The 27,500-nt window shown below is 42.8% G+C and overlaps 1 protein-coding gene across 1 annotated transcript in view; it reads left to right on the forward strand.

Moving 5' to 3' along the window:
* Positions 1-374: 374 nt before the first annotated feature.
* Zbtb10 (zinc finger and BTB domain containing 10) overlaps positions 375-27,500 on the forward strand; it is a 34,767-nt gene continuing 7,641 nt past the window's right edge. The window contains exons 1-2 of the mRNA NM_177660.3: positions 375-1,888; positions 14,343-15,228. Coding sequence (NP_808328.2) covers positions 938-1,888; positions 14,343-15,228 — 1,837 coding nt within the window. The 5' untranslated portion in view covers positions 375-937. The remainder of the gene's footprint in view (positions 1,889-14,342; positions 15,229-27,500) is intronic.

The following is a 27,500-nucleotide window of genomic DNA, read 5'->3' on the forward strand; positions in this document are numbered from 1 at the left end:
CGGCAGATGACAGGGCCGGGCGCGCTCCCACCGCACTTACTCCTGGAGTCCCAGGTGAAGTCGTGGCGAGAGCCGGGGACCGTGCGCACGGGCGCGCCGCGGCGAGCCGGCCCCTGACACCCGCCAGCTGTTTGTCCTGGCCGAGCCGGCCCCGCCCCGAGACCCCAGCCCGTGCCCCGCCCGCTTCCTTCCCGTGGCCGCACCCCCGCCCGCGGGCCCGAGCGGCCGGCCCCTTTCCCGGTCCCCGGGCGCCCCCGGCCCAGCCCAGCCCGGCCCAGCCCGCCCCCTCCCCCGGCCGGCCCCCACCCTCTCCCCCTCCAGCGGTTACTGCTACCCCGGTGCATTGTGGGCGCACGGTCCGTTGTTCATTTGCCATTCGACCTCCGCCAGGGCCTGGTCGGACGGAAACGCTCCGCCGGCTTTATTGTCGGCTCGCTATGTGGCGGAGCCTGGCGGCTTAGCGCGCCTCTCGCGTCCGCGCCTCGGCAGCCGGCGGCGGCGACACGACTCCCCCCGAGGACGGAGATCTGTTGGCGGGCCGGTGTGTGCGCGCAGCGCTGAAGCGGGGCAGCGGAGGGGCAACCGCACTCCTCCTCAACTTCGAAGGCCGCACGCGCCCGGCTCGCCGCTCCGCTGCCCGCCCACCGCTCCGCGCGGGACGCTGCCCGGAGCGCGGCGGGGCGCGGGTGGAGAGGACGCGGCTGGGACGGCGGCGGCAGTAGACGCGTGCGGCGGCCCGGGAGCGAGCGCGAGCCGGCGGGAGGGTGAGGCCGGGCCGGCGGGAGCGCAGCGCAGAGCGGCGCAGCGCAGCGCCGGGGGCGGGGGCGGGGGCGAAGCGTTGGGGGAGCCGCGGCGAGCGCGCGGGACGCGGCCGGAGCCCGGGCGCGAGCCGAGGCACCGGGCGGCGGCGGCGGCGGCGGTGACCGCGGCGCGCGCCATGTCGTTCAGTGAGATGAACCGCAGGACGCTGGCGTTCCGAGGAGGCGGGTTGGTCACCGGCGGCGGCGGCCCCACGAACAATAACGCTGGCGGGGAGGCCTCTTCTTGGCCTCCGCAGCCGCAACCGCGACTGCCCGCGCCGCCCGCGCCGCAGCAGCCGAATGGGCGCGGGGCCGACGAGGAAATGGAATTGGAGGGCCTGGAGCCCCAGGACTCGGAGGCCGCCGCCGGCGCGGCCGCCGCCGAGGACGTCAAGGAGTTGCTGCTGCTCCCTCAGGACACGGGCGGCCCCTCCTTGCTGGGCGGCGGCGCGGGGGGCCCCCTGCTAGCGGAAAGGAACCGTCGGACTCTGGCCTTCCGCGGGGGAGGCGGCGGGGGTCTCGGCAACAATGGCAGCAGCCGCGGCCGCCCGGAGACCTCGGCGTGGCCCCTCAGGCATTTCAATGGGCGAGGGCCGGCGGCCGTGGATCCGGAGCTGGACGCGCTGGAGGGGAAGGAGTGGATGCAGGACGGGGCGTCCCTGAGCTACAGCACCGAGGAGGAGGGGGCGAGCCCGGGCGATGGCAGTGGGGCGGAAGGCGGCAGCTGCAGCAGCAGCAGGCGGTCGGGCGGCGATGGTGGGGACGAAGCGGAGGGCAGCGGTGTGGGAGCTGGCGAAGGAGAGACTGTCCAGCACTTCCCGCTCGCGAGGCCCAAGTCCCTCTTGCAGAAGCTCCAGTGCTCCTTCCAGACCTCTTGGCTCAAGGACTTCCCTTGGCTGCGGTACTCCAAGGATACCGGCCTTATGTTCTGCGGATGGTGCCAAAAGATCCCCGAGGATGGGGGCGGCGTGGACCTTACCCAGGTGGGGCATGATGAGCTTTCGCGAGGGACCCGCAACTACAAGAAAACCCTGCTCCTAAGGCACCACGTCTCCACCGAACACAAACTCCACGAAGCCAACGCCCAGGTACCGTAGATCCTGCCTTTGCTTTTCGACCACATCTTTTGGGAAAGGTTTATCAGTGGGGAAGACTAAAACTAAAGTAAAGAAGGGGGGAAATTAAGATCCTCCGGGGGAAGACTCACTTCGTTCCGATCGAGAGAGGTTCGCGAGAGCTTATGCGTAGGGGTTTAGAAAGCCTGGAAACAAAGTTTTCCAAAGTTGTGGATCTATTGGGGGAGGAGGGGTAGAAGGACAGTTTTCTAATGATATCGCTGGGTTTATCTTCTTTTTCGAGTTAGGGTTTGCCTGTGAGATTGAATCCGAGAGAGAGGCTGGGAGAGGTTGGAGATTTTAACCTTTGATTGACTTTCGGTCAAAAAGGATTTTTTTTTTTAAGTCAGAGGAGATTTTAGAACTGTCCCTTCTTGTGTTCGTAGACACTAAAGTACTAGAAGTAGCCTGAAGAATGGATTAAACAGTTTCCTTAAGCTTCGGTGCTACAGGCTGTCCACTCTTAAACTCGTGTCAGGTCGAGATAATGTGAAATATGAGAGGCTTATGCAAATGTACAGGAAGTTAGTTCAGTAGGGTAAATAATTTTACGATGTCCGTCTCTGTTAAACTTGTTTGGTATAATCATTGTACACTTTAGCTAGTTACTTACTGATATTTCTCTTCTGAGTGTATTATCCTTTTCAAAAACATGGTCGTGAATAGCTTATATGAAGGGTGTTAATCTTAGCTCTGGAAATGTTTAATGTGAAGTGATTTGGGCTTCATTTGCTCACTGGAAACCTAGTTACAGAGCAAGCCTACCTATGAGCTTTAGTCCCCCTCCCCCCTTTTTACAGGAGCCTGACCGTTTTGATAGCCCTTTTCAAGTCAAATAGCTGTTGGTCAGTCTTCCTTTTTATGACTCAGACAACCTGTGGTGGTGGGTGGAATTGATTCTTTTGTGTTGCTGACCGACACTCAGGTATTAGTACCTCACCATGGTGTTTATGGGAGCCATCCTGCTGCTCAGCACACTTACACTATAGTTTATTAGTCACACAAGTAACCCAGCTTAGAGAGGCTTTAGTTTTAAAAGCATGGGTTATTTTGTTTGGTTGGGTTTTTTTTTTTTCCCCCAGAAGGCAGGGAAATGGAGCTTGTTTGGGTTGAGTTTTTATTTGCACAAAATTTCCTAAATCTTAGAAAGGTCTCTCCCCTATCCGCCCCCCCCTTCTTTCTCTCCTCTCTAGGGTCTCTGGCTACCTTGGAGCTCTTAAGTATATAGACCAGGCTGGTTTCAAACTCACCGATCTGCCTGCCTCTGGAGTGCTGGGATTAAAGGTGTGTGCTACCACACCTTCTGAAGGTCACTTACTTTTAAGATGTAAAGCCCATTTAGTAAATTGCCTTAAACCCTGGATGACAGCCTGAGGCTAGTGCTTATAAAGACTTTTGTAATGGGGGAAAAAGTGAGCTTTGAGCAAATGCAGGTTCTGATCTCAGTTTTCTTTATCACTACCTTTGGAGTTTGTCCTGGAAGTTTGATAGGCCTGACACTTTTGTTTTAGCTGTATCAGACTCATTTACATTATCCAGGAAAGTAAATTTGTTTCCTTTTATAGAAGAAGCATTTCAGTCATTAAAGGGTTAAGGCTTTTCAGTCTTTAAGAGTTAAGTAATAAATACCTGGAAGTATTTAGTAAGATGATAGAAGCTGTGGCTTGTGAAAAATGGAAGGCTGAATTTTCCAAGTATTGGTATGTAAGTATTTTAGATTTTTTTAATTGGAATGAGTTTTTAAATCTAGTATTTAGAATATTCTGTTCTGTAGGCAAACATGAGTGGGACTAAAAATTAGCTGCTCAGTGATCCATAACTCAGAGGGGATTAGGTGGATAATCTTATGGTCCACCCTAGTAAATGGGTGTATCCTGCAGGCGTGTACCTAGGTCTCCAGAGCTCAGTTCTAGGGAAAAACCTTTTGTCAACTTGACTCTGAACTACCCTTTCCATTTCCCGACGACATGGTGGTTTTGTGTGAGGTAGGAGCCATCCCACTTTTTAAGACTTGGGTTAACGCCTTAAACTTGAGGAGTTATGTATTGGTTTCCTTGGTTGAATTTTAGGTGTTACCACTTCATCATTTATCTTCACTTGTGACTAACCTTTGTTTGAGGAATAGCTTATTCTTCCAAGAAACACCTGTAAAGTCTCTTTCCCTTGTTAACAGTGACCGGTTCCTAGCAGGATTTGATGGGGTGGGGGTTGTGTGGTTGTTGTTGCCCTGTAGCCTTTGGTTACCTTTAGGAGGCAGTGTAACATTCTGTAAGAACATTCTTGGGTCCTGGTCCTCTAACCGTTATTTTGTATCATGCTTATTTTATTATAGCTTACTCTTAGACAAGCGTGAAGACAGTGTCTTGTCCCCTGGTTGGCCTCATGCCTGCTTTGACCCTCTTACCTATTTCTCAATGTTTGGACTCCTGGCCCACCAGGCCCCAGTGAGGGTTTAACTAGTGTTGGGTAGCTGATCTGGTACCTTACCCTGGGTAGACCCAAGCTCTCACTGCTGAGCAGCACTCCCCACGCCCAAGATTGGTTTATTTCCTGGTCCCTCGTTCATAAGTGCCAGCGTTTACATTTTTATCTTACTACAACAGAATCTTGGGTAGCATGGTTTGACCTCAGAATGTCTTTGTGTCATCCATTTTGAAGCCACTTTGTAATGGTATTATTCTTGAATGGAGAGCAGATTATTTCCCCATTCATACTTTCCAAGACTGAGGCCCATAAGCCTGGGCATTTTGAGTTTTTCTCACTATAAATGTAATTCAGTTTCATAGTGTCCTGTATTATTAGCTTCCTCATTTTAAAAATGAGATGGAAGCTGCTGAAGAGATGGCTCGGTGGTTAAGAGTGCTTGTTGCTCTTCACAAGGTGAGGTCTGGTTGTCATCACATGGTAGCTCATAGCCATCCATAATTCCAGTTGCCAGGGCATCCAGCAGGCGCAAATGTGATGCATGTGTGTGTGGTCATACATATAAAGCTCATGGGAAGTGAAAATATGAAGGTCATCTTCAGGTATATACCTGAGAGACAGTGTAAAAATAAAATACTGTATGTGAGTTCTGAAACTCAGGAAGGGCTGAGTTTGACCTGGGCATGCTGTCAACATTCTCTTAAACCCAGTGCTGTCTAAAACTCAAGGCACCAGGAGCTCAGCTCTAGAGCAGCCAATAGGGCTCTGTAATGTAATGAGACCCTGTAGGCCGGAAGGGTTTACTCCCTCCTTTCCTCACACTTCTCTTTCCTTTGAGACACAGCCTCACTTTGGGGCAGACTGAGTTTGAATTCATGATCACCTTGCCTCTACCTCCAGTTCATATGGATAGTTCTAAGACTTCCTTTCCCCTAGCCCCTAGGATTTCTCTATGTAGCCCTGGCTGTCCTGGAATTGTGTATCCTAGCCTGACCTCCCTGCATGCTGGGATTAAAGGTGTGTGTCAACACATCCAGCCCTCATTCATTTCAGTTTTTCTAGAGGTAAGGATCAAATTTAAGGTCTCATTTATGCTAGGAAATCACTCTGCCGCTGATCTGCTCCTTTTTTTTTTTTTTTTTAATTAAAAGACCTTTTGTGATGTCATAAATGTTTAATTTCCCTTTTTATTATGTGTGTGTTGTGTATATAGTGGGTGTGCACACTTGGGTTGCAGGTGCCTGAGGAAGTCAGAGGCATGGGATCTGCTGGGGAACTTAGTTTCTGGGCTTGTGAATCAGTCACCTGATGTGAGTGGTCAGAATGAGATGCCAGCCCTTGGAAGAGCAGCAAGCGCTGCACGGTCATCGCTTCAGTCTCTGATTGCTTCAGTCTCTGCTGCGCTGCTTTTATTATTATTATTATTATTATTATTATTATTATTATTTTGCTATTGGTTTTTCGAGACAGGGTTTCTCTGTATAGCCCTGGCTGTCTTGGAACTCACTCTGTAGACCAGGCTGGTCTCTCGAACTCAGAAATCCACCTGCCTCTGCCTCCCAAGTGCTGGGATTAAAGGCGTGCGCCACCAGGCCCGGCTGCGGTGCTGCTTTTAAAGACAGTATTTTACTTTGCTTCATAGCCTGGCTCAGTATCCAACAGAAGACCCCAGTACCCTGGTCTTGTAAGTGATGGGACTTCAAGCTTGTACAATGCTGGGTGTTCTTGCTCATTAGTGTTTTGAGACAGGATCTCTTCATATAGGCCTGGCTAGTCTGAAACTCACTTTGTAGATGAGCCTGGCCTTGAACTCCAGAGATTACTGACCTATCTCTGCCTCAGGAGTTCCTGGGGCTAAAAGCATGTGTTGGATTTTTGAGTTAATATGTTGTTATTAGTACATTATTAAAGTTTACTTTTATTTCTCATTTTCTTGGGAGGTCAGGTACGGGAATTGAAAAGCTAAGGCCTCTTGCACACTGGTCCAAGCTTTACTGTTGAACTGTGTCTTTAGTGCCCCTTTTACACAGAGGCATGGCTTCTTTGTGTAGCCCTGACTGGTCCTCCTCTGCCTCACTGTGCTGGAATTAAAGGTTGTGTGCCGCCTCCACCACCAGGCCCCCCCTCCCCCCATTTAAGACAGGATCTTGTCAGGCATTGCCTAGGCTGGTCTGGGACTCCTACCTGCAAGCCCTGGTAGGCCTTGACACTTGTGAGTGTCCTGGTTCAGGCTCCTGAGTTGCTGGACCTACAGACATGTTCTTTGCCCAGGACTTGTTTCTTATTCTTTATATAAAAGTCCTTTCTTTTCCTTCTCTTCTTCCTCCCTCTCCTCCTCCTCTTCTTACTTTGTTTTGGTGGTGACCAAAAACAAACAACAAAACTTTTTGGAGCTAGGTTTTTGCAAGGTTCCACAGGCTCGTTGGAGCCTAACCCTCTGGTCATGTCCTGCCTGCTCCCTGGTAATTGGAAGTCCGAGTCTGTCCGTGCACTTGGGTTCAGGGCCTGTCTTTTTACTTAGACCTTAGTTGTTAGGGACCGACCCCAAGGAGAAGTGGGGCTTTGGCTTTGGTGGTGGGGTTTGGGGTTTTGTTTTTGAAGCACAGTTTCTCATGACCTCAAACTCTTACGATTATTTTAAGACGTGTGTGTGTGTGTGTGTGTGTGTAGGCTGGAGGGCAGCTTGGTGGATGTTACTCTGTAAGTTGTGGGCTGCCAAGCACCATTAGCTGTCAGGTTTATGTGATGAGCACTCTTAACCAGCTTGGGGATCTCTGGGACTTTTACTTCAAATTGTGCCTCTATTGCTGGGTCTACAGATACATATCTGTAGGCTTGGGGAAGAACTGTGTTGTTTGGGGGAGGCGTTTTGATCCTAGGGTTCTGTGCATGCTCGCTAGTCAAGTGCCACTGACTACATCCTCCCTGGGAGGAATCGAAGATTCTTGTAAGAGAGGACCCTCCATTGGAAAGTAAGACACTTGTTTGGTGCTGGAGATCTCTATAGTTTTTTTAAGTATCCTCAGAGTCAATTTCAAGAATTATCTCATTCAGAATTTGGCCATTTGGCCCAGAAAGATTTTTAAATTGCTTTAATTATAGTGATTACCACTGTAGCTTGGTTCAGACCACTTTCTACCCAATTGTGAAATTCTCAGAGCCCAGATCACTCATTCTGTCAACTCTATGCAGTCTGCTAGGCCTACAGCGTACACCCAAATTATTATTATTGTAAGCTTAGTTAACCTTTCCAGAAATTAAACATGAATTCAACCCAGTGATGTGATTGAAATTACTAGTTGGAATACGTTGATGTCAGGTGGAAAAGAGAAAGGTGAGGCAGGTCTGCCAGCCCTTGCTTTGGAAACAGGAAGTTCCAAAGGTTAGTTGTATACTCTTGCTTTTTTGGCTAGTTTTTAACAACTTAGAAAGAAAGTGTTTTTTTGTTGTGATCTATGTATACATACTTGGCATGTATGAATACAGGAGCATGTGTGCTATACAGCATGTGTGTGTATGGACACAAATGGCTAACAACATGATTTTTAGTAAGAGAATCAAATGTCTATGTGCTCCTATTTAGAAGTACCAGCATACTGCATATGTGGGTTTACAATTTGAGGAGAAAGCTTATAATAAAGATCTATACTAGCCGGGCAGGGGTGGCACATGCCTTTAATCCCAGCACGTGGGAGACAGAGGCAGGTGGATTTCTGAGTTCCAGGACAGCCAGGGCTACACAGAGAAACCCTGTCTCAGAAAAACAACAACAACAAAAAAGATCTATACTAGAGGCCAGGTGGTGATGGCAGGACAGGTTTTTAATTCCTGTACTTGGGAGGCAGAGGCAGGGGAATCTCTGAGTTTGAGTTTGAGGCCAGCATAGTCTACAAAGTGAGTTCCAGAACAGCTAGGGCTCTACATACATACATACATACATACATACATACATACACACACACACACACACACACACACTCATTCATATTCATTCTCTCTCTCTCTCTCTCTCTCTCACACACACACACACACACACACACACACACACACACACACACACACATGTATGCAAAACCAAGGATTAGAATCACTTGAAACTCAGCTCCTCATTCCCAAAAAGAATTAGAATTTATGGTGGATGTGGTATTGTATTGTATTGCCTACCACATAGGCAGACAGAGGTAGGCTGATCTTCGTGTTGGTCTGCATAGTGGATTCCAGGCCAGCTAGGGCTATGTAGTCAGACCCTGCCTTAAAGGAAATGAAACAACAGAAGTAGAATTTCTAGGGATAGTGTTTGAGCCATAAAAGAGAATAACATCAACACACAAGGCACTGTAATAGAGATGATAGACTGCAGAGGAGAACTGATCTACTTTTTTTTTTAAATCGGCAGTTAAATGCGTTAGCACCAGTAGAAGATTGTGATTATATTTGCTATGACCTTGTTTGTCTTCACATTCTAGAAATTGAATTTTATTTTTAAATTTGGAAGTAGAAATTATTTTCTCTCAATATACTGTTCCTAGTGAGTTATTGAAACAAAGCAATACTGATTTTTATGTACTTTAGGTTCATATACTGATACTTGTGAAAATGTCTTTTCTGCTGATTATCGTAGACAAAATTCTGAGCAAGAAAGGAAAACAGCCTTTTACACTAAGTGTTTTTCTATTGTTGTTAATGGGCTGATAAGCTGTGGTCAAGTCTGTATCAGTTAGCTTTGCTCCTTCACCTCAAAGGGGGGCTTGCCTAGTGGTTTACAGGTTGCAGTGAAGTTCTCCAAGGTAGAATGGGGAAAGAGTAACTGCCATCTCTCCCAGGTCTCATCGCCCCTTAACATCGCCTTCCCTAGTTTCAAGGTCTTTGCTTCCTCTAATACATTACATCACACTCTCCCCCTTTGTAAATAAGCCAAGAGGAAACAGTAAAGCCTGGCTGGCCTTAAATTCGCTCTTTTCAGTTTTGTGTGTATTTGTCTGCATGTATTTATGTGTATACCACATGCATATCTCATATTAGCTGAGTCTAAGAGAGTCTCCTGTGAGACATGACATGGATACCAGGAACTCAGCCCAATTCTCTGCAAGAGCACCAAATAATGTTCTGAGCTCTCTCCAGCCCCGGAACTCAACCTTCTTCACTGAATGATTTTGAACTAATGGTCTTTGTCTCCATAACCCCAGTGATTGGGCTACAGCTGCATATATCACTGTACCTGGTCTTAGGCAGTGCTGTGGATCAAGCACAGGACACAGGACTTTGTGCATGCCAGACAAGCACTCTACCAATTAAGCTACTATGCTAGAACTATTAACAGTAGGTTCCCAGCTGGTCATAGCATTTGTCTTCATTCTCTGGTATTGATTCCTCTTCACATTTCTTTCTTCAGTCTGTCAGCCAATCCAATGTATCTTTTGTTAAGCCTGGACCTACACCCACACCCACACACACACACACACACTCACACACTCACACACACTCTGTCTCTCTACTTGTCTCTTTCTCTCACACTTACAATTAAAAGTTCCATAAGGCATACATAACAGCAGTTCTTGCCCTTTTTGAAAGATAAGCTTTTATTTATTTGTATGGCACTGGGATTTGAGCCTAGGGTTATCATAGGCAGCCATCCCAGCTCATTACGTTTTCATTTAAAGTCAGGCATAGTGGCACATGCCTTTAGTCCCAGCACTTAGGCAGAGGCAGGCTTATCTTTGTGAGTTCCAGGACAGCCAGAGCTGCACAGAGAAACCAAAACCGACAAAGCTTGAACTTGAGACCCTCCTGCTTTAGCTTCCCAGTCACTGCCACCGTTATCAGCCTTTGTCTTCAGGCTCAGCTCTATCAGTTTATTGTGGTCCTTCTGTATATAGCTCAGAATGGCCTGGACCTTGTTATTGTCCTGTTCATATCCCAGGTGTTGGGATTACAGGCATGTGTCACTAGGAATGGAAGTGCTGCTTGTTTATAAATCTGATGGACGTGGGGGGTGTTTACATGTGGGAACTGTGTTGTTTATTTGTGCTTTATGGACACTGGGTTACACCTTGCATCTCTTATGAATCTAGACTTTTAAGGATGCTACAGAGCATCTTGGTTATCTTTTTAAAATGGTATCTCATTTGTTTAAAATGTGCAGCCTCCTGCCATATTAATTTCTTATCTTCAAAGCACCTCTGTCCCCACAGGGAAATTGGAATGGACACCAGCTCTTAGATAGCATAGACCTGAATCCTTTAACATTTTTTACTCTAATACAAAGATTTGATTAAAGGAATTTCTTAATTTACTGGATTCAGCAAATAATGTCTTTATTTGCTGTGTCTACTTAGTTGTTTTGCAAAAAAAAAAAAATCTTCTAATCTCTTGGGAGAGAAGATAAATTCATGACTTTTTTTTTTTAAAGATTTATTTCATTTTATGTATCTGGGTACACCATAGGTGTCTTCAGACACACCAGAAGAGGGCATCAGATCCCATTACAGATGGTTGTGAGCCACCATGTGGTTGCTGGGATTTGAACTCAGGACCTCTGGAAGAGCAGTCAGTGCTCTTAACTGCTGAGCCATCTCTCCAGCCTCTCATGACATTATTTTGAAGAATTTTTTTTCTTTAAAAAATATTTATCTTATGTGTATACTTGTTTTGCCTGCATGTAGTATATGAAGAACATGTATACCTGGTACCCAAGGCGGCCAGGAAGAGGGTGTTGAATACCCTGGGACTATAGGAATACATAGTGAGACTTCCCATCCAGAAAGGGAAGGTAAAACCCACATTAGGAGGGGGTTATATCTAATTATTGCAACCATCTTAAAGCTACGTCATTAGATCCTACATTTTCTGAAGTGGTCCCACCAAATTATGTAATTATGTTACATTTGTCACACAAAATGTCCTTATTTTTAAAAATTACTTGAAATTGCTTTAAAAATTACAGAAGCCTAGCCACAACATACCCATATTATACAAATGAAATACTATGTAACCACCATTGTTTTATTGCCACTGTAGACCACCACCCACCGTTTGCTTTCACAGAGTGACTCCTTTCCCACAACTCACGGAAGGATAAGCTGTGTACAACAGCTACTAAGACAGCCCTTTACCAAGCTGGCAGAGCTCAGGGTGCTTAGGGACATTTGTTGCTATTAGAGGAGGAGGGGGACCCAGGTTCACCTTCCCCACACTTAGAGATTGGCTCAATTGTATATTCCAGACAGGCCTACAAAATGAACTTCCTGCCTTGGCTTTCCAAAGTCTGATTATAGGGCTCCTGATCATACTGCTTGTTATTTAAACTTTAGGTGGTTGTTTACTTTGAAATGCTAATTCACTGCCCCCCACAGACTTCATAGAAATGCTGCCATAGTTTGTCAGATTCCTTCTTCCAAGGGATCTCCCCTTTTCTGCACTATCTACTAGGTAGACTCAGAACCAAACAAATGGACCTGCTTGTTAGCCAGGTCTACAGCAGCATGCATCACAATGTTTAGAGCTAGGTCTGTACCAAAAGGAAAGTTGTCTTTCATGCTTCCAACTGTCTGAAGAGCAAGGTAACATTCAGATTGTTTTAATTTAAACCCGGGTTCAGCCCGGCGTGGTGGCACACGCCTTTAATCCCAAATCCCAGCACCCGGGAGGCAGGTGGATTTCTGAGTTCGAGGCTAGCTTGGTCTACAAAGTGAATTCCAGGACAGCCAGGGCTGTACAGAGACCCAGGTTTCATCAGGTCTGTGTGATTGGCTCTTTTCATAGAAAGATAGAACTTTATTATGGACATTTTTAGAATTGTCATTTTATGTAACTCTTTTGCTAAGTAGTTTGAAATTTTGTAACATGGCTTGTATATCAGATTTATGTTTTAAAAAATAGCCTCTTAGAACTCGGGTAGGTCTCATGCATATTCTTTGCCAGGGATTGAGGAGAGAGGAGAGAGAAGGGAAGGGGAGGGGCTTATTAGTGAAGCTAAAGCATTTCCCTCCCAGAATTCACACTGTAGTACTGGCTGCCTCGCCTGCCTTAGGAGTGCTGGGATTAAAGGCTTTATTCTACCATGCGTGCTCCAGCTATCCCCTCATTTTTGAAGCCTCACTTTTTTCAAAGCAAAAAGTTAAGACTTACACTAATGAATAGGTTTGTTTCACCTACGTTATTCTTGTAGAGTTTTTGAAGATCATTGAGTCATTTTAGTAGAGGAAAATGGCTACTGTAGAGCATGGAGCATTCTGTATAATAGGATGGGCTTGGGATGTTTGCTACAGCACAATGGCTTCATGAGACTTAATCTCCACTAAGATTAAGGCTGCCAAAGGCATAGTGCAGCTAGATTTCTACTGTGTTTCCCATTCTTCAGTCTGGAGCAGCTCTTTACACTGCAGGTCCGCAGGCGCTCCGTCCTGCTCCGTCGTGCTGCAGCAGCAGTGAGTACTAGAGTGCCAACAGTCTGTGCTGCTGCTGGTCTCTTACTCGACAGTTAACAATGGGAAAGAGTGCAGAAATACTGCGAAAGCAGTGTTGAAGGTGGTGGGGATATACAAAACTCTGCCTGCAGGACTTGCCTGTCTAGTTACTAGTGAAGACACGTTAATAATAAGAACGAATTTTAATAATATTACTACCACTCAAGGCCTCAGGGAAGACTGAGTTGCCAAAGGACACATTCTGAAATTAGATCATACTCTAATTTTTATAGCATGTAAATCTTGAAGATTAGTTTTATTATTTGGGGTGGGGGTGTAGTTGCTTTGCAACCAAAAGATGGTACTAGATCCCCTGGAAATGGAGTTAACAGATGGTTTTTCAGCCAACCATGTTCTGCTGGGAATTGAACTGAACCCACTCCTCTGTAAGGGCAGCTAATGATCTGAACCATTAAGTCATTTCTCCAGCCATGTCTTAGTGTTGTATGTTTTTTCTTGCAGTGCTGGGGATTGTGCCAGAGGGCACCCTCCTCCCCGACACCTCCTTTAGGCTGGTCTCAAACACACTGGAGTTGGGGATGGCCTTGGACTCTTCCCCTCTCAGCTTCACCAGTATGATTACAGCTTTGAACTACATGGTAGCTTAATTGCTATATAGGAACCTTATTTAAAGGGATGCTAAATAGAATTAGAATGAATACTTGCATACCCAATGAAAAGCAAAATTTATATACATCAAAGCCTCTTGAATTCAGGAATTTTTAATCACCTTATAGATGAGATAGTATTTGTGACCATAAAGAGAAGGCATTTTGAAAGTTGACTAGAAAAATAACTGGATATGCTCATAGTGGAAAGAAGTTTCCACTAGTTTAGATTTAATTAACATCATTGATCTGAACCATTCTATTACAGTGTTTGCCTGAACTTAAGTTTACCTTTCTACTTCCTTTGGCATCTGCTTTCCTGGCTGATAGAGCAGAGTGATTTGATCTCAAGTAAATGATCATTTCTTTCTTTTGTGGGGGGTGGGGGAGTGGTTTCGAGACACGGTTTCTCTGTGTAGCACCAGCTGTCCTGGAACTCACTCTGTAGACCAGGCTGGCCTCCAACTCAGAAATCCGGGTGCTGGGATTAAAGGCGTGCACCACCACGCCCGGCGATAATTTCTTAAGAAAATAATTGTTACTTTTAAGTTTTGAAATTCATTCTTAGCTTATATGTGAAAAGAAGCCAATGAAATCATGCTGATCCTTGGATGTCTTTCTCTTGCTTGCCCCCTCCTCCCCTTCCCCCCCTCTTTCTCTCTCTCTCTCTTTCTTTCTTTCTTTCTTTCTTTCTTTCTTTCTTTCTTTCTTTCTTTCTTTCTTTCTGTAATAGCGAGTTGCGCCAGCCTTGATAGACTTCTTTTGGAGTTTAATATGGTGAATATTTTTATCTCAAAGTGTATAACTATTCATGAATTGTCATGCTTGAATAATGATTTAACAGTTATATTTGTTTCCCTTGGACTTATAAAAATTTATTATAACATTTATATTATAAAATTTAATGTTAATGTTTTTCTCCAATTACAGGAGTCAGAAATACCATCAGAGGAGGGGTACTGTGACTTTAATAGCAGGCCAAATGAGAACTCTTATTGCTATCAACTTCTTCGACAACTAGATGAACAGAGAAAGAAAGATATTCTTTGTGATGTCAGCATTGTGGTGAGCGGGAAAATCTTTAAAGCTCATAAGAACATCCTGGTTGCAGGCAGCCGTTTCTTTAAGACTTTATATTGTGTTTCAAACAAAGAAAGCCCTAACCAAAACAATACTACCCACTTAGATATTGCTGCAGTTCAAGGTTTTTCAGTCATCTTGGACTTCCTGTATTCTGGGAACCTGGTGCTCACAAGCCAAAACGCCATTGAAGTGATGACAGTGGCTAGCTACCTTCAAATGAGTGAAGTCGTTCAAACTTGCAGGAATTTCATTAAAGATGCCTTAAATATCAGCATTAAATCGGAAGCTCCGGAGTCTGTGGTTGTGGACTATAACAATAGGAAGCCAGTTAGCAGGGACAGCCTGCCTTCATCCTCACGGGAACAGAAGATCGCCAGCTTCTGGGCAACGCGGAACCTGACCAACTTGGCAAGTAATATAAAAACTGAAAACGAAGGCTGTGATGTCGACGAGGGCCAAGTAGAAAACTACCAGATGAATGACAGTAACTGGATCCGGGATGGCTCTCCTGAATTGGCTGAAAATGAATCTCAAGGTAAAACAAAAGTGTTTATTTGGAATAATATGACCTCTCAAGAGACTGGCAAAGCAAGGAGGAAAAACCAAACTACAAAGAGATTTGTTTATAATATACCGCCTAACAGTGAGACAAAGGTAGAAGATTGCTCAGTGATGCAGCCCCCTGCTGCCTACCCAGAAGAAAGCAAGGCCTTACTCATCAAGGAAGAGCCAGGTAAGGTTGTCAGTCCAGTTTTGTACCTGCTGAAGTTTACTTTTAATTATTAATGTATTAGAACTAAGGATACTTAGTTCTTAGTTTTGGGTCTTTTGTGTGTCTATGTGAGTTTAAGTTTTAGAGTGGGTGGTAACTAAAGTACCACCTGCCAAAAGCCTTATTAATAACTATGTAACAGACTCTTTCTGACTTAGGGTAAGGTTGTATCTCTGTAAACACCATAAGATCACTCACGCTGTCTTTAATCTTTAAGTCAGAATTGTTAATATCCTCAGCCCATTGTATATCACAGTTTGAAGAGCTTTCTTATAATAAGTGATAACTGTGTTATGTAAATTTATTAGATGCTAACCGAAACTAAAAGTGATTTTAGGGTTTGCCTTTTCATAATTTGGAAACATTTTAAATTGGACTCTCAAATCCCTTCATCAGTATTGTCAAGGACAGTATCAGTATTATCCTATTGGCAGCCTCTGCACTACTTTATGACAGTGTTTAGTTGTAATGTGTAACTAATCACTTTGTCTCCTGAAATTCAGTTGTAGGATCTAGTTCACATTTAAACATTTATTGTTACAGAAGTTTGCTGATTCCAAGATGACTCTTTAGCGTGACTCTGCCTATTACAGGTCTCCAGAAGCAGGAATGCTTTTCTTATTGTCACCTGACTGTCATTGTCATTTGAACAGCTTGTGGTGGGGTGGACTATTAGCCTGTTTTCTGGGGGTGGGGCTGTTTCTGTGGAATTGCAGTTTTTCCTTCCAGGCCATGGAGCTCTTATTTTCAGTATATTCCTAGACAGTGTATATACTGTGCAAGAGTCGTAGCATGTCATATTGGTGGTAAAGACCTTTTTATCTATCTATCTGTTTGTTTATTTTTTAAATGAACCGAGTGAAGGACTTCTAGAAAATGGAAAATGTAGACATTTACCTTATTTTAAACTGGCTGTTTCTAACTTTGAAACATCTCAGGGATTTGACATTTCCTATCCATATTTTAGGTTTGTGCACCATTAGTTTAGTGATTTAATGCCTGTTTATCTCAAGGGGCTTGAGTTGGGTACACTTACACTTCAGCATTTTCATGACAGAGGCAGGTAGATCTCTGCAACTTAATGGCCAGCCTGGTTGGTCAACAGAGCATGTTCCATTACAGCCAGGGCTGTCCCAATAGCAAACAAAACCATGCCTGTTTAGTGTCTATGATAATGATGGAGTATTTTATGTTAAATATTCTTTTACTTATCCATTTATCTGCTGTTTCTCTCTCCCTCTCTCTTTCTCTCTCTCTCTTTGTGTGTGTGTGTGTGTGTGTGTGTGTGTATGTAAGTGAACCATAGTACACACATGCAAAATTCAAAGGACTGCTTTGTGGAATTCTCATGTTATGAAGGTTCCAGGAATAAAACTTAGGTTGCAAAGCACCTTTCCCCATTGCTGTTCTTTTTTCCTTGTATTTTATGTCAGTTCTTATCGGCAAGTCCCTACTGAGACTTGTGTTAGAGACAGGCTCTAGGACAGGCTGGCCTCTAATTCACTATGTGGCTGAGGATCACCTTTCTATCCATCCTTAGACTCTTGGCTTTACCTTCCAAGAACAGAGAGTAGAGGGCTGTGTCAACACTAACAGTAGACCCCTTAGCTAGCACTTTGTTTTTGGCTTACTAATACAGAAGTCTTAACAATTCAAAACTGGTAACTATCAGGACTTTCTGCTGCATTTAGTGTTCCACTGTGGTAGTTAACTCTGTCAAGTGTTTAAACGTATGTGTGTATGTGTGCCCACACACATACAGATTTTGAGCACCTGGAAATATGCATACAATAAAAATCCTTTGGAAAATTAAGCAGGTATTTTGAGTGGTGGCAGGACCAATCAGAGCTAACACTGTTCTTAACAACTACCATATAATATTGGAGTGACTTAAAACAATAATATTGACCCAGATTGGATACTTTCAGAAGTCTTTAGCATTTACTTAGCAATTATTTTAGCAAGCATTTTCTTACCATCCATATCAATGCACCAGGTCTATCAAAAATTGTGGATAGTTTAATGAGTCAGTTTATCCCATCCTAAAAAAAGATAATTTTTGATGCTTTTAAATCATTGGTTGCACTTTGGTACCTGAATTCATAAATTTGGTTTCATCATGACAAGCTGCATATCAACTGGTGACACTTTTATAATTTGATAGTGTCTCTAAAGGAGAGTTACAGCATCATTCAGTGGCAGAAAAGTGGGTTTTCTCTCACCTAAACAGTATGCAAGATACAGGAAAATAAGAGGTCAAGCTAGTGTTTGTGTAATTCACATATAGCTCATAGTCTGGCCTTGCTGGTGGGCAGCCCTGTGAGCAAGTCTGCATTTTGTGATTGCTCACAAGGCTGTTCCAGAGCCAAAGTGCTCCTATCAAAGCTCTGCCTATAGTGGAGAATAAGAATGGACAGTTGTAGGGCCACTCGTTTGTTCTGTATGTTCATCTAGTACAAAGAGATGAAGCTGGCTCCTTTTTAAGAATTCCCATAAAACATGGAGCAGCACTGAGCACCTGGTTTTGTTAGTAAGCGGGTGGCACTAGCTTCTCAGAAGCCCTCATGACTGTTCATTCACATAACACCTTCCAGTGCACTTTCCCCAGAGTAATACAGACTTTCACTTCCAACATAGTTTTAAAGAGAGGTAGAAATATATTTCTTGTAACTTTTTTTCAAGTCAGTTTCTCTGTGTAGCCCTGGCTGACCTGGAACTTGCTCTGTAGACCAGGCTGGCCTTAAACTCAGAGACCTGCCTTACAAGTGCTGGGTTCAAAGGCATGTATGTGCCTTTCTTGTAACTTTTAAGAATATAATGACACTAATCTTTGGTTAGTTTCTATACCTTTGTTTATATAATAAAAATCAAAATAAATTCTCCAAAAGATGTGTCTTCTAGAAGACTTGAGTTAAATTCTCAGCACCCATATAGTGAGTCACCACCAGCTGTAAGTCCTGGGACTTAACACCCTCTGAGGGCATAGGCACAAATGTGAAAAGTAGCGCGCATACATGCAGGTAAAAGGAAACAGGAAAGAAAATAGACCTTATTAAGAACTTGATGGTCAGAAAATAGTGTGAGCCATTTTTCTTGGAGTCTCACTGTGTAGCTTTGGCTGATCTGGACCAGCTCCCCATGTAGCCCAGGTTGGCCTCAAACTCACAAAGCTGCTTTGCCTTCCCTGTGGTGTGATTAAAGATGTATATTACCATGCCCAGCTGGGCTTTGAAGCAGCCCTGACAAAAAAGCTATACTTTATGTTTGGTATGGTTGAAAGGCCTGTATATAAACAGAAGGAACTATTTCTAGCAAAGCTTTGTTTAGTCCTTGTCAAAAAAACTGTCTATTAATCTTAGCCATAGATTGGAAACCTTGAGCATTACAGGTCAGGATAACTTTTAGCTTAGGGATTCCAGTTGAAGTTCTATGTACGGTGAGTCTACAAATGGTTGAATCCACTGGTGGAATAAAAGCCCAGGTTCAGTTAGCTCTTGAAAACTGCTCCTCTCTGTATAGACTATGATGGGTGTAAGTTAAGCTGGGTACTGTTTACAGGGTTATATGAAAATTAAATGACAAGTTATGTCTGTGCCCTTAAAGTTAAAAAAGACTATTGAAGTTATTTATAACAGTTTTCCAGTGCTATGTACTTTCTGCCAAATGCTAGATAGATGGTCTTGGCTTGCTGACAACGATGACCTTAAGCAGCCTGTGTGTATAATGACAGTTATTAGAGGTTACCTTCAGTTTGAGTCAAAATTAACTTCTATAATGCCCCCATTCTGCCATTTATAGTAGAATTTGGACATAGTTTTAATCCCTCTATCTGGATTAGAAATATAAATAATACCTCTCTGAATCCATGTTTTTCTAATTTAAGTGCTATTTCATCTATTATTGAATATAGAGAACTGACGTTTAACTTTGCAGGGAAGTTTGACCAATATAACAAGTGTAGTGTTTATTTAAGGTATGGTTGCCTTTCCCAAGATTAGTCTCCTGGTAAAAGTAGGAGCCTTCAAAATCATGTCTGCTGTTAAAACCTTAAAAATGTAGTTATGAACTTGAAAATATGTTAACATCTATATCATTATTGTGTTTAATTTTTCACTTAAAAGTAAAAAATGAGCGAGACATGCTTTTGCATGATTTTAAAGCTCTCTTATAAACATCTGAAAAGTACTAGTGAATATTTTGAAATCTAAATTCAATGCTTGGCATATTTAGATTTGTGAGCCCTTAAAAGGGAGTGTGACTTGTATAGTTTATAACGACAGCTCTAAGAATGCACCCTTTGTCCCGTTATGCTGAAACGGGGGTTGCACCTTGTAACATCCTCTGCAGGTTTGATTGAGACGGCACATTTTGGATCTGTAAGCAATCATATCTTGTTGGACTTAACTGCTAGGCTTGATTCTATCCAGACATGGAGGGAACCGGGGAGGGGTAGCATGCTTGTCCTTTGATACCGAGTTGATAGATTTAAAAACTGAACACTCCTTAATCAAATAAAGGGAAAAATGATCTTATGATATTAAAAAATTTTAACTATCTGAAATGAAATCTGAGATTTGAACTTTAGTTATTAGGGGTTTTTCAGTCTTGGTTTAAATGCAGGGCCTTGTTAGTGAGGTGTGCACTTAATCCTTCATTTTTATTTATTTTTAAAAATTCTGACACAGGTTGGTACAATATATCCTACCTTTTGATAAATTTTGTGTATAGCTTAGGAAAAATTTGAACTTGTGATGCTCCTGCCTCAGCTTCTGAAACATTTTGGTAACTCAGGGTGCTGCCACAACCTGTCTTTTGATTATTACATTTTTGTTGTTTTGAATGTGCACATTTGCAGAGTTAGTGCAGTGCACATTTGGAACTCAGGGGACAATTTGTAGGAGCTGGTTCTCTCCTTGTACTTGATGGCTCCCGGGGACCAACTCAGGACAGTAAGTGTGGCAGTGAGGGACTTTACAGACTCACATCTCACTGGCCCTGGCCTCACCTTTGTAATTGATGTATTTGCCTCCCAGGGAAACTGCATATAAGCTGGTATTTAGAACGCAGTTTTGAGGAACCCGGGCTCAAGCTGCATGCCTTTTTGGGAAGCCTAATAAAGCATATATCTGAAATAATTAGTAATTCTAGTTATAGAACTTTTATTTTTAAAGTTATATGCTAACCAGCATTTCTGTTCTCCTATATTTATGGTGATAGTTGTTCATTATTATTTATTAAGAAATTAACACATCTATTTATTTGTGTGTGTGTGTGTGTGTGTGTGTGTGTTTGTGCTTTGCAACTTATGGAGAATTAGTTCTCTCCTTGCCATATAGCTCACAGGGACTGAACTCAGGTCATGTCTTTACCCACTGAGATATAGCTCACTTGCCATTAAAATAATATTTTATGACTGTTAGACATTTTTGATATCTCACTATTTTGACCTTGTTGTTATAAGTTTGTTAAAAGCAGAGTCTAAAGCCATGGGGTTTACTTTGGTTGAGGTGTGAGTTTTACGTGTAGCCCTGTCACTGGAGAGTCCCCAGTGTGCCTCTAATGATCTCTCTAACAGGAAATCACAAAAATCTCTAAAAACCCAAGCTCTTAAAGAAAATTAATTTTGAGAATAAAAAGTTTATTTTGTGTATTTTCAATTTTTTTCTTGAATGTGAATATACCTATTTTGTCATGGAGAAGCATTTCTGTTGTTAAGGCAGAGTCTGGCTATGTACCTCAGCTTAGCCCCTTGCTGCAGTTTCCCCAGTGCTGCTTTTACACATCTAGTCTGCATGTTGCACTGACTATAACTATACTATAACTATAACTATACTATAACCCAGTAGGGTGTTGGATTAATATGCAGTCTCCATTTATGGGACTTGGATTCAATTCCAGATATTTAGGTAAATCTTGGTTTTGTTTTTGTTTTTTTGTTTGTTTGGTTGTTTGTTTTGGTTTTTCGAGATGGGTTTTTCTGTGTAGCCCTGTGTCAGAATTTTTAAAAATAAATAAAAATGAAGGATTAAATCTTTCAGGCATCTTTATTGTAGAGTATGCTGTGAAAAGTAAGCCAGTTTTGTTTTGTTTTTTAAAATCACTTTTATTAGAAGCATGGCTTACTGCTTACTTTAAAAATTGGGCCATGAAATCTTACTGAACATACTTTTTTTTTTTTAAGATTTATTTATATACTACTGAATATTTGGTTTCTGGCAGCAATATATTAGTTGGCCAGGTTGTTTTAAATTTCTCTCTCTTTGAATTTTTGTTTTGTATGTTATGTTTTGTATGAATTTTTGTTTTGTATGTATGGTCACTACGTGTATGGTTGGTGCCGTGGGAGCTAGAAGAGGAGGCCGGGATGGTGCTGGGGATTAATTAGATCCAGGCCCTGGAAGATAAGCTGGCGCTCTTAAACCCTGAGTGTGTGTGTAGACAATGTGCCTTTCTTGTTTTTTTGTTTTTAATAAGGTGGGGCTTGCTTGCTTGCTTGCTTGGTTCCTGCTTTGCTGACTATGCTTCGCTGGCTGGCCAGAAAGTGTCAGGGGTCTGCCTATAGAGAAAGCCCAGCATTGGCGCTTATAAGGGTGACACAAACAATTGGTAACTGAGCTAATCACTCTCTAACCACAGCAGTTTGAAAATTTTTATTCTTAAAGCTGTACTCTTTGAAAAAGGTTATAATATAACAAATGATATTTTCCCCTTTTCACATCATAAGAAATCTAGAAACAAAAATTGTAAATCTCAAGATAACAAACAATCACATTAAAAGAACTGAGGTATGCTCAGACTTAAGACTACTAATCTTTGTATGTCAAAGGCTAAGCTGTGATCTTTGTTTTATGACTTGGCAAAGGAGTATTTGATCTCTAATTAGATTTGAGTTATGGAGTGTACTGACTAGGTCTATTGGCATAAATATGTCTTTGAATGGTGAGGAAAAGAAACTATGATGTCTAGTATAAGCAAGACAGGGCAGTTGCAGTCTGTCACTTGAATCAGTGAGTTTGAGTGGAAAACAAGTTTCTAGGGTGCTACAGGAACTAGTATTTGCATTTGGGTTGTAAATGAAATTACTGAATGGGAAAGACTAAAGAGAAAAAGATACCTATGCCTGTTTATGAAGAGGGCCTGCTTTTAGTTCTGCAACTATCTGCAGACATTTTTATATGCTATGATAATTTATGAATGCTGTGTTTATATGAAAATGAAATTTGTGTAGATCATTTATCTCGAGTTTTATATGAGTTTCAGCTATTTTTGTTTTTTTCCTGCCATCAATTCACATGTCATTCACATGAGTATTGGGATCCTGAAGAAGCCAGGCTAGCCTGCGCTGCACTTAGAAATGGCGAATGCTGAGGACCCTAAGCAAAGCCAGCGGACTCCACCCCAGACAGTGTCACACACAGGCTCTAGAATGATTCCTAGCCCCCCTTTTCTGTGCTGTTACCTTGGTACTAAGATTACCCTCATTTGATGGTAGTACCTTGTTCCATGTGTTTTATAACTTGAAACACTATACTTTATAGTATTTCATTTATTTCATTTTACTTATGGTTTCACACTGCAGTTTTGTGTAAATATTTTAAAGACAGTTTTAATAAAATGCCCAGACTCGCCTTGGACTTGACCATCTTCCCACAGAGTTTCCTGATTGGCTGGGATCATGAACGTGTGCCGTGTTTCACAGCAGGGGCAGGGGAACATGGATCATTTGGGGGCAAGGAGATTACTTGTTGGAATTAATCATCTCCTTAGAGGCAGATTTGGGGTCCTCATAGGCTTAGGGGGAAACCTGTCCCACAGGATACCCCTTCACCTCTTTTGGGGGGGGTCCGTGAAGCAGGCAGCAACTTACGTAGCTTAGTTGACCTCAACTTGATTCTTGCACTCAGTGTTGCAGGGTATTTGATCACACTGTGGAAAAACCTCGAGATTGTGCTGTGTACTGGAAAAACCTGTTTTTAGTTGTAGTGTGGCTCAGCCTTAGCATACATACACTTTTAATCCAAGAGCTTTCTGCTTGAATATTGTAAATAAAGTCAGCCATAGGTCAAGAGCCATTTGATAGGAAGGGTTATTAACAACAACAACAAAAAACTTAGTAAGGAGTCAAGAGGACTCCTGGTAGAGATGGCACAGGAAGGAGAGAAAGAGGCATTTCTGATGGTTTTTTAATGCATAGGGGTGTTTTGCTTGCATGTGTATCTATGTGTAACTTGCTTGTCTGGAACAGATGGAAGCTTGGATGCCAGCTCCCCTAGAACTGGAGTTTCAGACAGTTTTGAGCCACCACATGGATGCTGGGAGTCAAATGTAGGTCCTTTTGTAGGTAGAGCAGCCAGTGTTCTTAGCTTTCCAGCCCAAGAGTAACTGCTACTCTCCTAACAAGACTAATTCCTAAATAAAGCCACATACTTGTGAAAGCCTATTAACAACAGCTAGAAAATTGGCCCTGAGATGTAGTTTTGGAATGAAGAACAAATGAAGTACTTGGTTCCTTCAAGAGTCATTCCTTAGATTAACTGTATCACAGTGTACTTTTGATTTTGTTTGTTTGGGTTTTGTTTGTTTGTTTGGTTTTTGTTTTTGTTTGGTTTTTTGAGACAGGGTTTCTCTGGATATCCCTGGCTGTCCTGGAACTCACTTTGTAGACCAGGCTGGCCTCGAACTCAGAAATCCGCCTGCCTCTGCTTCCCGAGTGCTGGGATTAAAGGCGTGCGCCACCACACCTGGCTTTACTTTTGATTTTGAAGGAAAACAACACAGCTGATTTTGGGGTGAGGAATTTCCTACCTAGATCTGTAGGATTAAGATTACACCTGGACGTTAATTTTCCTTCAATGATGGGCATTGAATCCAGGGGCTCATGCATGGTAGGCAGGTGTTCACTGATCCCCAGCCTCACAAAATGACATGTATAATACTTTAGGATAGGAGATAGGAAGATTTAAAGAACTAGTTGATACGTATAGATCATGAATGAGGCCAGCCTACTTAAGTGACCACCCAAAGAACCAAAAAAGCCAGCTGGTTGAGGAATGCATGTAGCAGATCACTTTAGTAGAATAATTCAGGAACAGAACAAGCATGTATGTCAAACCATCTTGAGAGAATTATGATAAAAGGTTGTCTGAACATTTAAGAATAATGACTTCCAGCAGGGCATAGTGGTAGAGCTTTTAATCCTAGCAATTATTGCAGCAGCTCCGTGTGCTTGGGGCTACTATTGGGTTGCAAAGGTCAAAGTATTCTACCTCGTGTTTAATACTAGTGTTTGTGAAGAAGAGTGAGGTACTCTAGCTAGTTATCTCATGTCCCACTGTTGCTTCCTATTGAGAAAACAGATACTAACATTCTTAAAATGTGCCTAAGCTCTGGTTTCAGATCTCTGGTGTGTGTGTCTGTGTGTCTGTCTGTCTGTCTGTCTGAGGGGGGGAGAGGAGGGAAGAGAGAGATAGAGATGAGAGAGATATGCCTGAGGAGGATATTTTATATCCTGCTCTGCCATTTGCCACCTTATTCCCTTGAGATACAGGCTCTGTCACTGAACCTTGCTAGCAATCCCAAGCGGTCCTCTTTCTGTGCGTGAACAGTGCTAACATACAGAAGCATCCATCAACACCCTCCCCATGGGTCTGCTCTGTGTTGAATACTCCTTTCTCTGTTCAGATGTCAGTATCTGTAACATCTTTAGGGACTTAGTTTCTTATTGTTTCTCTCTCTTCCATCCTATAGTCAAATTTCTGAAAACATTCCCCCATTCTTCCCAACACAAGCCATTTCTTTTTTGTACTTGCCATGTTAACCTTCCAAGTATTATCCTAAGAGCATTCTAGATACTTTGTGAATGGGATAATTCTAGGGTCCTTTTATATACTTGGCATTTTTTGAGTGGCCTTATTCTTTGCTCCCCCTGGCATTGTTTATCATTATCTGGTAACTCAGACCATTTTTGTTATCAGCCCAAGCACCAGATCTGCAGTCCCCTTTTTTTTTTTTTTTAAGATTTATTTATTTATTTATTTTTGTTTTTTTCGAGACAGGGTTTCTCTGTATAGCCCTGGTTGTCCTGGAACTCACTTTGTAGACCAGACTGGCCTCGAACTCAGAAATCCGCCTGCCTCTGCCTCCCAAGTCCTGGGATTACAGGCGTGCACCACCACGCCTGGCCTAAGATTTATTTTATGTATGTATTTTATGAGTACACCATTGCTGTCTTCAGACACACCAGAAGAGGGCATCAGATCCCATTACAGATGGTTGTGAGCCACCATGTGGTTGCTGGGAATTGAACTCAGGACCTCTGGAAGAGCAGTCTGTGCTCTTAACTACTGAGCCATCTCTCCAGCCCCAGATCTGTAGTCTTATTTATTAAATTTCTGTTCTTGGAAACAAGTGGAATAATAAAATTCACATTTGGTGGCATTTATTTAATTTGAGCACTTTTACAAAAAAGAAAAAAAGTCCCCACAGAAAGTCAGTTTTCAACGTTTAGTTAGAATTACTTAGTTGGCTTAGTTGACTTATTACAATACAGGTTGGTTACTGCCAACCGGCTAACGCTTTTGACAAAGGTCCCTATTAGTGCTGGTATATGGTCTTTAAAACCCAGTACATGGATGAAGAGCAGAATGACCTGTTAGGGGAAAGCAAGCTGCCCTTTTAACCATCTAAACACTACTTCTTAGGTGTGTTAGACTCAATGCTCTAGACTAAATGTCACTCTGTACCCTCTGTCCCACCTCGAGTTTGCTCTGCTGCCATCGGAAGATGACCTAGCTAATCTTTCCACAATACTAATTCTGCCACCAATCCTTGTGCTTGCTACACTACTGTACCTATCAGCCCTCAGCTTTGGTTCCTGAGAACTGCTTTCCGCCCACCCTTTCCTCTCTTCTTTTCTGCACCGCGACCCCTGCAAAGGGCAGGCAGGCATTGGGCAGCAAATGCACAGCCTGGGGCTCAGGATTGCTTTGTAATTGGTCTCTGCATCTTCTCTAAGTCCTTTCATTCTCATTCAATGACACCATGAAGTAGATTTTTAGAATTCAAATAGAAGAGCTGTTTCTTATCTAAACTACTTATATCCTTTTAAAAAACAAAGTATGGAATTCTTAGCATAACCCCTCAACCACTGTTTTATATAACTGGCTCACAGTCAATGATACTACTAGTTCCTCGGTATTTGAGTGATTGGGGTTGTTATAATTGTACACCGGCGTGTGCTGTATCACATTCCATTGTATGAATGAGGCCATAGCAGTTTATTTACATACTGTAAATACCTTCTCAGTGAAATGTCTACTTCTTTACAGAAGTTGTATTTACTTTAGGGGATCCAGAGCAGTCAAGGATGATGATGCCAAAGATGTCTTGAGGCAAGGAGATAGTTGACAAGGGAGGGATTTTAAAGTGTTTTCAGATACTTAACTCCCATGAGTGGAGGAGGGATTTAGCGCCGTAGGCACCAGCTAGTATTAGAAGCAGGAACCTGAGTAGTAAAGTCAGGCTAAACTAAAAAGCTTATTAAATCATATTAAAAGCTATAATAAACCGTTGAATCTTAAGATGTTTTATTTTAAGATTTGTGTTTTCAGAAAGATCTTTATTCTTAAACTGCAGACTGTATTTGGCAAGCAAGGAGATAAGAGCTCATTGGCACAAGAGGAGTGAATGAAGCCAGAATGGAAAGGGTTTACATACAGCAAATTACTGATAACACTGAAAAGCACACCCCATCGTCATGGCTTTAATAGAAATACTGCCTCTCTAGGTCTGTCCAGTAAATCAAGTCAACTCTTAGCCAACAACAACAATAACTGCTCTTGTTAAATCTCCACCTGAAATTTTAACCAGGTCTATTTTTGAACTTAGAACAACTCCAATCTGCTTTTTTAGAACTTGTCGTTCATATTACACGCATTAACAGTTGATCATGATTATAACATTTTGTTATTCAACTCAAATTCCTATATCAGATTCCTATATATGCTGAATATACATGAGCTAACAAGGCGTGTAGTCACATAGCCAGTTAGAAAACTAGGGTTAGTACCTGAGACACCTGGGTTCTTCACAGACCATTCCTAACATTTGGACATGTCTATTTTCATCATGGGTTAAAAATTCAAATTGTGCTTAAAAAGGTGGCTCCTCCTCAGGATCCAGGTTTGATTCCTAGCACACACATAGTGGCTCACAGCCATCCACACGTCACGTAC

This window comes from Mus musculus, chromosome 3 (assembly GCF_000001635.26).
Source record: "Mus musculus strain C57BL/6J chromosome 3, GRCm38.p6 C57BL/6J".
Lineage (NCBI taxonomy): Eukaryota > Metazoa > Chordata > Mammalia > Rodentia > Muridae > Mus > Mus musculus.